The 11,035-nt window shown below is 35.8% G+C and overlaps 1 protein-coding gene across 1 annotated transcript; it reads right to left on the bottom strand.

Moving 5' to 3' along the window:
• Positions 1 to 1,201: 1,201 nt before the first annotated feature.
• LOC125128669 (fatty acid-binding protein 9-like) lies at positions 1,202 to 5,133 on the bottom strand. Its single transcript, XM_047782857.1, has 5 exons — positions 5,029 to 5,133; positions 2,439 to 2,611; positions 1,885 to 1,986; positions 1,661 to 1,705; positions 1,202 to 1,219 (listed from the first exon to the last, which is right to left on the bottom strand). Exons 1-5 carry the CDS (start codon positions 5,099 to 5,101, stop codon positions 1,202 to 1,204), a joined length of 411 nt encoding a protein of 136 aa, XP_047638813.1. The 5' UTR covers positions 5,102 to 5,133.
• Between the last annotated feature and the right edge of the window lie 5,902 nt (positions 5,134 to 11,035).

Genomic DNA, 11,035 nt, shown 5'->3' with positions numbered 1-11,035 from the left:
GGGTAGCTTCTTTGAACACAGGTACATTTTGTATACATGTGAGTCCTCCAGGAAGGACAGAGACACATCACGGGGCCAGGACGGGGAGTTAGGGTGGGGATGACTGTCATTGCCCACATCTGGCAGTTGTATGGCTACTACCAAGCCCATGACTTCAGGTACAAAACTCTACACTCAGAGGTTTTCAGGGTTTAATGTGACAACTCTGGTTACTTTCCTTCACCAATAATTCAGTTCTTGTCCTAATCCCATGCCCAATCCTTTTATATATTACCCTCCAATTTCATCCTTACTAAGGTGACCATAACCCCAGTTTGCCTAGGGCGGTCCAAGTTTATACTTGTTGTCCAGGTGTAATTTTCTTTCTTTCTTTTTTTTTTTTTCTTTTTTGGCTTTTCTTTTAGGGCGGCATCTGGAGGTTCCCAGGCTAGGGTTCGAATCAGAGCTGCAGTGGCCAGCCTACGCCACAGCCACGAAACACCAGATCTGAGACATAGCTGCGACTTACACCACAGCTCATGGCAATGCCAGATCCTTAACCCCACTGAGCAAGACCAGGAATCCAACCCACGTCCTCATGGATACTAGTCGGGTTCGTTTCTGCTGAGTCACAGTGGGAATTCCCAGGTATAATTTTGATAGTGCCTCTTTCCACTTTTCACCTCTTACCCATTTCAGAGGACCAATTATATGGACAGTCTACTTTAGCACATATTAAACACTACTTCCCTCAGACATTATTTTTGAGCAACTACCATTTAAATGGCAACATGATATTTACATAATTCTTTATTTTACATAATGTTAAAGCTAACTTTAACTTTACCTATATGACTCTAAGCTTTTCTCTAAGATCTGAGAGTATTTCCGGGGAACAGTAATTGATAAAATTATTAAAGGACTTTGCATAGCTCTAACAATTTTAAAAGATTGTATGGAGAAGTTAGACATTTATGGCTTTAAATGTTCCTCTATAATAATTCAAGCACAATGTACAAGGTCCAGTCTCTATTGCGTAGTCTACCTTGCTCCATCTCCCTCTCTCTCATCTATCTTCTATCTATCTATCCAATTTTCTTTCTTTCTTTCTTTCTTTCTTTCTTTCTTTCTTTCTTTCTTTCTTTCTTTCTTTCTTTCTTTCTTTCTTTCTATCTATCTACCTACCTACCTACCTACCTATCATCTATCTAGCCGATCTACTTTACACAGGGCCAGTTTTCTGCAAAAATTAAAAAAATAAAATTAAACAGCTACATTGGTTTTCAGCACCTGTGATGCCCAAAGTGGGTTACAAAGATTAGAATGTATCCCCTATTCAAGGTCCCATGAATTTCAACAGAGCATCCTTTGACAGAAGGTCTTAACCTAAATGGAATGGATCCACTGGGGGAAAATCAATGGCTGCAGTTAGGTGTGCAAAGATAAAGGGCACTTTGGTGATGTTACAATCACAATAGACAAGTGGCTTCTTGTTTCACCAGTTTATCAGATCATCCCTAATCCTCAACACTACAAAGCTCCAAAACTGCACTTAATTTGGTTTATTGAGCAAATTTAAGTTGAGCAATTTTCTTTTAATCACTGGCTCTGAGCATATCCTCTTCAAGTCTGTTTCCTGTTAGTGAACGAGTTTTCATTGATGCAGACACTTTCTTCATACCTTTTCGTAGACTCGAGTGCTGACAATATTGTTCATGGTATATTCCTAAAAGCAAAGAGGGACCTAGTAGAGTTGGTACATTACAGGTTAATCTTCCACCCCTCTTTCCCCAGATCCTCTATTCAGGATGTAAAACAATTAAGTACCTTGAAAGGCCTGTCTCAAATAGGAACATCTAAAAAAAAAAAAAATTAAAAAAACCCCTGAATTTAGAGAAAACTCACCACTACCATTTTCCCATCTACAATTTGTCTTCTGATTGTTGTCTCTTTGCCAAGCCATTTTTGGACATGAATCATGGACCCACCGTCTAAGGTTATGATGCTCTATAAATGCAGAAAGGAATCAGAAACAGCAAGTCACTGCATTATAATCTACACAAGATGAGACATCTACCTTTTAACTTTGATTTTGAAATTCCTTTCTCCAAAATTCTCACATTAATTCTTGTCATAATTTAATACCATCAAGCTAAGGGAGTCTCAAGAGATTATGCAATCAATGCTTTTCTCCCCCAGGAGAGAAACAGCTAAACTATTTGTGAATAATGTTCCACATGTTCTTTTATCCAATGATAAAGAGAGATCAGAAAAACAGTGAAAACATGTTGAAGTTTTTGGCCCTGAATCATTTGCAAAAGAATTGACTTTAAAGATGTACAATATTAATTAACAAAACAAGACCAGACAGACTTGATGATTAATTAAATTAGAATAAACCATGCCTAATCCCCTTCTAGTGTTTTCCTGAGTATGCACCAGGAAGATTTAGTTCTTACTTTCACTTTCCGGTTGTCTGCTGTGGTTTCGTCAAATTCTTCCCCCACCTTGAAGGTGATCTCTGTGTTCTTAAAAGAGCTTTCTGTTTTGATGTTAACATTATCCCCATGGGCACTGATATGGATTCTGGGTTTTGCTAACCCAGCAAGGTTCCGGAGGGTAGCGCTCACTCCTGAAGGCAGAGAAAACAACACAATCTTCTAAAGAAGCTTAGGAAGAAGGGCTGGCAATTGTTTTGGAAAGTAATTTAAGAAGAATGCATTCTCCCCCCATTGAAGTTTTGATTAATATGCCATATTTTCTTCAATGCTCTTGGTGATAGCTAGGCTGAGCCAGACCTCCGCATCAGAAGGTATGCCTAGTAATTATGCTTGACATTTTGAAAAGCTAAATTCACTTCTTAAGACTATTGTGCTTCACCTGAAATCTTTGAGACCCCTGTACTTCCTTTAAAATGTATATTTGTACAGTGCCTTTCAATCTTGTCTGTACTTTACTACATGAAATATTACCACAACAGCGCAGGGAGTGTTATCCTCATTTTAGAGATGAGAACACCAAGTCCCAGAGAGGCAGAGAGGTTTATTTTAGGTGATGTATCTGGTAATTATTGGAGCTGGAATTCAAACACAGTTTTTATTTTTAATTGTGCAAGAATTTTAACACACTTTTTTTTCTTAAAAAAAAAGAAATGCAGTTTTCATTTTCATCTAATCTACTCTGTGTATGACTTATTATAAAGTCCAAGCTTCACTCGTATTTGCAGATAAAATTCAGAGCTGACCATGTAAAGAGGAGGTAGGAAACTGGACAATTTGGCTGAGAGCCTGGCCGTGTTGTTCAGGTTGGGGACAGTCCATTGCTGAACTTGACTCAGAGTAGGTGGGCAGAAGGGCTGACTCCCATCTCTGAGTATTGATATAGAACTCAATTTTACACTCATTCTTGGGCTGACTACAGAGAAGCAGTGTTATCTGTGGGTGACAGAAGAGTGAGAAATAACGTGGCCAAAACCCCGGGCTCCAACACTGCCACTTGTTAGGTTGGCCATGGTATTTCCCTTTGGTAACTTTCAGCTTTCTGAACAGTTAAGTGTGGATAACTATGGTACTCACCTCAGAGGCATGTTGAGAGAGTAAATGATGGGACTTAGCCTGGTAGAATCAGATAGTAAGTGCTCAGCTGTTATTTTCTCTTGCATTCTGCTGAAGCCCACCTCTCAATCAAAACATGGCTACTTTTGCCAAAGCCCCACGTTTCTTCAATGCCTCCAAACTTATTTAATTATTTATTATTTTAAAAAGTGTTTTTAACTCAAAAAAATGGTCTATAAATCCATGAAGAGATAGGGAATTATATTTTTTATTATTTCCTGAGAGAGTTTATACTAAATAAAAAGGAACACATATTGTATTATGAGCTGATTGACTTCTGATTATGTATTGATCAATTTAGTCAAGTTTAAAAAAAGTAAGATTAAAAAATTCTTGACTTAATATACAATTGATTAGAAGGGGGGTTCTCTGAGTTAAATATTTTAAATTATTTAATTAAATATTAAATAATTAAGGTTCTTCTAGCTTTAGTAAATGATTGTTTAGTTATTACAGCTCTGAGTTATCATCAATAATATTTATTCAATTGAATAGGAGGAACCAAAGCATGCATGCAGTTTATGCTTTTGAGAAATACCCAATAGTGAGAAATTCCTTGAGTAAAAATGTTCTAATTCTCTAATAAAACATTTGAAATTCTTCAACATAATATTTTTAAATATCTCCCACATGTGTCAGAACTGTAAAAATTAACCAACTAGAAATTTTGTTTGTTGCTATTGCTCTTTTGAAGTTATAACTTAAAGAAAACTTTGAGGGAGTTCCTGTTGTGGCGCAGTAGAAATGAATCTGACTAAGAACCATGAGGTTGCGGGTTTAATCCCTGGCCTTGCTCAGTGGGTTAAGGATCTGGCATTGCCATGAGCTGTGGTGTAGGTCGCAGATGTGGCTCAGATCTGGCATCGATGTGGCTGAGGTATAGGCCAGCAGCTGTAGCTCCAATTGGACCCCTATCCCGGGAACCTCCATATGCCATGGGTGTGGCCCTAAAAAGACAAAAGAAAAAAAAAAGAAAACTTTGAAACAAATTGAGTTGATAAATTTAATTACAGATAGGTATTACTGTCTATAAGTGTGAAGCTGGAAAGACCTATTTAATGAAATGACCACGCTAAAAAAAAAAAAAAAAAAGACTCTCATAAGAGTAGGATGAAGTATTTTCTAAAAGGATAAATTATTTAACTATATGAATAATAACTAGAAGGAAGTATAGTTAAATTATTTAACTATATGAATAATAACTAGAAGGAAGTATCTGTGAGCCTAGTATTCCAAATAGAGATAAACGTGAGTAATAAAAAAAGGAAAAGTAGACATAAACTTTGTTAATCTCACTTGAATATACCCTGGAATCACAAAAAAAAAAAAGAGAGAGAGAGAGAGAAAAGTGTAGAAAAATTTATTGTAATGTACAAACCCAACCGCATCACAAAATGCATTACCAGTTTTTGAATATTGTAGTGGTATTTCTCACCTAACTCTTTCATATATTCTTCAAAATTTTCACTGGATACCAGCTTCCAGGTTCCCAAGAAATGCTCAATCATGATGAAAGCTTGCTAAGAAGAGGTTCTCACAACCAAAAGACAAAGAAACTTAGGCAATACTTTGCTAGCAGTATCTTAATTTAAAAGGCGTATTTATCATGTGACTTCTGAAATGGCCAATGAGCAGCAGCTAAAGCAAATATTCTAGACACCAGCACTTACTCGCTTTATTTACCTCCAAATAGACAGAAAATTAACATTTTAAGTTAAATTTAAGTCAATAATTATAGCTTCTAGCAAAGAGACTTGTAAGCTAATGGTCACCAGATAAATATTACTTGGAATGGAGGCAATTTTCAATAGACATCAGCATTTTGAACTATGAATGCTGAGTCAATCCTGTAAGAATAGCCCAACAAATGCCTAATGAATACCTGACTGAGGTGTTTTCCCACCTGACCCTTGTTTGGACATCCTTGCTTGGTCCACCTCAGCTGTTTTTTATTTGGACAAGTCACAATGCCAGAGTACCTTCTTCATTAAAATAATATCTGTCCCTCCCTTCCTTGCTGGGTTGATGAACTGATATTAGTTAATGTAACTTAAATGTCTGTGACTGGTTGGAGTGAGGTGTAGGGTATTATGAATATTATCATTGTTGTTAATCGAGAGTAATTGAGGACTTGGAAGAAAAATAACAATTATCATTGATGGTGTTTTGTAATTTAAGTCCTAAAAAAGAGAGGAAGCTGATGCTTGTTAAATTCACCTTTTAGACTCATAAGGAAATCTTGATGTTAAAATATACTACTTTAAATTGTGAGGGGAAGTTTTAAGGAGAAATATGGTATTTTAATATCTGTGTTCTAAAAGAAAGACAAAGGCAACAGATAATTTAAATATCTGTGGAATTACTTCTGAAATCATCTGCTACCCAAGTAATGGAAGTAAACCTTGCAGGTACTCCCTTTACTAAGAAGGATTGGACAGGCAAGCTCTGGATTTATATCACACCCTTGTTTTGAAGAAGGCTGGAAAATTAGAGTGCCAGGCACCAGAAGAAGAATGTTCACACTATTACCTGCCTGCTTCAGATATTTCTTTAAGTCAAAGAACTCTTCATTCAAATCACCTTTTTGTGGAAAAAAAAATTTTTAAGAGGTTGGTGGTTTGGCACCACAAAGTTATATTTTAAGTGGGATAAGGAATTTATTTTGATAAAAACATACAAAGAAAAATGTATGATGCAGTATCCTTATAGATGAAATGGTTATTAAACTATCTGCGGGGCAAACCAGAGGGAACAAAAAGCTAGAGTTAGTTTTAGGAAACTGAGATCCAGGCTGAAAATAAGTGCCTTAGCAGTTAAAAGTATACTCAGAAGCAATGTTCAATTAAAGAATTGACTAGATCTTGCTTTACTGGGTGTATGTGTGTACACACATACAGTATATGTATACTCTATATATGTATATTCTCTCATATATATATATATATTCTCATATATATATATAAATTCTCTCATATATATATATATATACACTCTCTGCTTAAAGATGGCCAGCCTGCCTGCCTGTGTATGTCTGCGAGTAGGGTAGTATGACAAAGATCCCCAATTAGTGTAACCACCTTTGTTCCAATTATTCCACCATTTGTTGATTCTAAAATAAATCCTGTGGCCCATGAGACAAAAGAGAAAGTTAAATTTCTGGCTTTGATAAAATTCCCTCACCCCAAGAGAGAACCAGAGGGGCAGTCCCCAGCCTACCTATATTTCTGTTAAATTTTGCTTTCTCATATGATACATTTTTAATGATTTTATTTTTTCCATTATAGTTGGTTTACAGTGTACTGCCAATTTCCTACTGTACAGCAAAGTGACCCAGTCACACATACATATATACATTCTTTTTCTCACATTATCCTCCATCATGCTCCATCACAAGTGACTAGATATAGTTCCCAGTGCTATACAGTGGAATCTCATTGCTTATCCACTCCAAATGCAATATTTTGTATCTATTAATCCAAGATTCCCAGTCTATCCCATTCCCTCCCCCTTGGCAACGGCAAGTCTATTCTCCAAGTCCATGAGCTCCTTTTCTGTGGAAAGGTTTATTTGTGCTGTATGTTAGATTTAAGACATAAGTGATATCATATGGTATTTGTCTTTCTCTTTTTAGCTTACTTCACTTAGTATGAGAATCTCTGGTTCCATCTATGTTGCTGCAAATGGCATTATTTTATTCTTTTTTATGGCTGAGTAGTATTCCATTGTGTATATATACTGCATCTTTTTTTTAAAATATTTTATTTTTTTAATTGTTTCCCTAATACAATTTTTTTCTACTGTACACCATGGTGACCCACTTACACATAAGTGTACACATTTTATTTTCTCACATTATCATGCTCCATCACAAGTGGCTAGACATAGTTCCCAGTGCTACACAGCAGGATCTCATTGCTAATCCATTCCAAAGGCAATAGTTTGTATCCATTAACCCATATATACTACATCTTCTTAATCCATTCATCTGTTGATGGAGATTTAGATTATTTCCATGTCTCAGCTATGTGAATAGTGCTGCAATGAGCATACAGGTGCATGTATGTTTTTAAAGGAAAGATTTGTTTGGATATATGCCCAAGATTGGGATTTCTGGGTCATACAGTAGTTCTATATTTAGTTTTCTGAGGTACCTCCATACTATTTTCCATAATGGTTGTACCAATTTACATTCTCGCCAAGAGTTTTGGAGGGTTCTCTTTCCTCCACGCCCTCTCCAGCATTTGTTATTTGTGAACTTACTAATGATGGCCATTCTGACTGGTGTGAGGTGGTATCCCATGGTAGTTTTGATTTGCATTTCTCTAATAATCAGTTATATTGAGCATTTTTTCATGTGCTTGTTGGCCATCTATTGTATGATGTTTAGAACTGTTGCACTCATGTTACCAACTTAAAGTTGAGACAAAAACTGAGAATGGGGCAGAGTGGAAAGGAGAGAAAAATTCAAAACCAGTTTATTTCTGGAATCCTTACTGGAAGAATTCACAAATTCCATGATTATTTTTATCTGAGTTTTTACTTGCAGTTTAAGCCTTTGTATATAGCTCCACCTAAATTAATTTGGACTCTTAAAACCAATTCCCCCATGTATTGGGTGATATTGGCCTTGTATACAGCATCTCCCATCTCTCCAGATCCAACTCAAACATCTTTGAAACTGGTTCAGACCTGGTTGATCCCTATTCTGTGCACAACTATACTTGCATAGAAATATCTTAGAGAACTTTTCTCGAAGCATGGCGAGTTACCTTCCAGCTGTCCCCTGAGCTCTTTTGTGAGTGCACTGAGCAAAGGAAATATTTATTATTCACTTCTGTATCCCTAAAACAGTGCTTGGTATATTGTATGTGCTCAATAAATGTTTTGTGAATGAATGACCAAAGGAATAAACAGTATTTTATTTCATTTTAACTGACACCTTCCCTCATCACTAATCTTAATCTTTATAACAGTGAAGAAAGACAAGGTTTTAATACATCATTCTCTCCTGAGCTGTTCACATGACAGGCCTTTTTTCTGGTCATTAGCTGTTACAGGGACTATCAGACTCCTTTCATCCTCCCTCAAGGTCTCATTTTTATCATACAAGTCTCCCTTCTTAAATGAGAAAGTTCTCTCTGGTCCTGCCACCACTATCACTAGCCTTTGGCATTTTTGTTTGATTAATTTTTTAGAATTAAAAAAAGCACCATTTCCTCCAGTAAAAAATAAATAAATAAATAAATAAAATTAAAATGTTCTTAATTGAAGCTATGGTGTAGGTCACAGATGAGACTTGAATCTGGCATGGCTGTGGCTGTGGTATAAGCCAGCAGCTGCAGCTCCAATTTTACCTCTAGCCTGGGAACTTCCATATGCCACAGGTGTAGCCATAAAAAGAAAAAGAAAATGTTCTTAATTGATAATCCCAGCAAAGTCACTAGAATACCATAATTTTCTATAGAACCATTATGTGTCTTATTTTTGTGACAGTTTGAATGCTTATTTCTCCATTATCTCATTTTTTCTATGTTTCTCCCATATCTCATTTTCTATATTGACTTTATTTCTTGTGACATTGTAGATATTAAGTACTTTTTAATACATTTTAATTTGGGGATGATACATTCTCCTCTGGTGAGGGAGATTGGTGAAGTTAAATGTACTAGAATCTACAAAAGTATTCAGAAATATGTCATAATTTATTGCTGTACATAAAATATTTTAGCTGGAGTCACACTAGATTTTTTTTTCTAATTATATACTGTGGTAGAATACACATAACAAAATCAACTATCCTAAACATTTCTAAGTGCACATTTCATTGGCATTAAGTGCATTATGTTGTTGTGCAGCAATCACCAACATCTACCTCCAGAACACTTCATCTTGCAAAACTTAAATTCTATATGTATTAAACAATAACTCCCCATTCTACCTTCCACCCCAGCCCTTGGCAACCACCATTCTACTTTCTGCCTCTATGATTTTTACGACTCTAAGTACTTCATGTAATTGGAATCATGCAGTATTTGTGCATGTGTTCTCGTGTAACTGGTTTAGTTCACTCAGCATAGTCTTCCAGGCCCATCCATGTTGTAGCCTATCTCATAATTTTCTACCTTTTTAACCCTTAATATTATTCTATTGTATGTAAATGCCACATTTTGCTTATCTGTTCATCTGTTGATGGACATTTGGATTGCTTCTACACTTACTTTTTTTCTTTTTATGGCTACACCTGCATCATATGGAAGTTTCCAAGCTAGGGGTCCAATGGGAGCTGCAGCTGAAAATTATATCACACCCACAGTAACACTGGATCCAAGCTGCATCTTCAACCTACGCTGCAGCTTGCAGTAATGCCAGATCCTTAACTCACTGTGCGAGGCCATGGATCACACCCAACTCCTCACAGTGATAACGTCCATTCCTTAACCCACTGAGCCATAATGGGAATCCATGCTTTTACATTTTTGGCAATAAATGAATAATGCTGGTATGAACATGGATCTATTTGAGACCCTGCTTTCAATTACTTTTGGGTATATAGTCAGAAGTAGAATTGTTGGATCACATAATGAATTTTTTAAAGTTTTGAGGAACTGCCCTACTGTTTTCCACAGTAAAATGGCAACTGTACTACTTTACTTTTCCATCAATGATGCACAAAATTCCCAATTCTCTTTAGCCTTAACAGCAATTTTTTATAGTCTTCATTTTAATGGGTGTGAGGCAGTATCTCATTGTGATTTTTATTTGCATAATCACTAATGATTAGCAATGTTGGACATCCTTTCATGTGCATATTGGCCATTTACATGTCTTCTTTGGACAAATGTCTCTTAAAGCTCTTTGTACATTTTTGAATCAAGTTGTTTTTGTCATTGAGTTTTAGGAGCTCTTTGTGTATTCTGGATATTAATCCCTTATCAGAGATATGATTTTCAAATATTTTCTCCTATTTGTGAGTCACATTTTTACTCTACTAATAATGTATTCTGTTGCACAGAAATTTAAATTTTCTGGAATCAAATTTGTCTGTTTTTTCTTTTTTTGCCTTGCCTTTGGTGTTACATTCAAAAAAATCATTGCCAAATCCAATGTTGTGAAGATTTTGCCTTATTTTTTTTCTAAGAGTTTTAGAGTTTTAGGCCTTACATTTGGGTCAGTTCCATTTGAGCTAATATTTGCATATGGTGTTAAGTACAGCTCCAGCTTCATTCTTTTGCATTTGGATATCCAGTTTTTGTAATATCATTTGTTTAAAAGACCATTTTTTACCCATCGAATGGTCTTGGAACAGTTGTTAAAAATCATTTGCTCATATATTCAAGAATTTCTGTGCTCTCTGTTCTCTTCCTGGTCTATATATCTTTATACCAGTGACTTTTTCTTTTTTCTTTCTTTTTTTTTTTTTTTGCATATGGAGGTTTCTAGGC

This window comes from Phacochoerus africanus, chromosome 6 (genome assembly GCF_016906955.1).
Source record: "Phacochoerus africanus isolate WHEZ1 chromosome 6, ROS_Pafr_v1, whole genome shotgun sequence".
Classification (NCBI taxonomy): domain Eukaryota; kingdom Metazoa; phylum Chordata; class Mammalia; order Artiodactyla; family Suidae; genus Phacochoerus; species Phacochoerus africanus.
The sequence above is the reverse complement of the archived record's forward strand: the minus strand, read 5'-3'. Positions and strand labels throughout refer to the sequence as shown.

Excerpts from the sequence above, each read along its gene's own strand:
- LOC125128669 (XM_047782857.1), bottom strand. The coding sequence starts at position 5,101 with ATGATTGAGCATTTCTTGGGAACCTGGAAGCTGGTATCCAGTGAAAAT. Across the intron at positions 2,612-5,028 it reads AGAATATATGAAAGAGTTAG|GAGTGAGCGCTACCCTCCGG; the intron begins GTGAGAAATACC and ends CTCTGCCTTCAG. Across the intron at positions 1,706-1,884 it reads TAGATGGGAAAATGGTAGTG|GAATATACCATGAACAATAT; the intron begins GTGAGTTTTCTC and ends CTTTGCTTTTAG.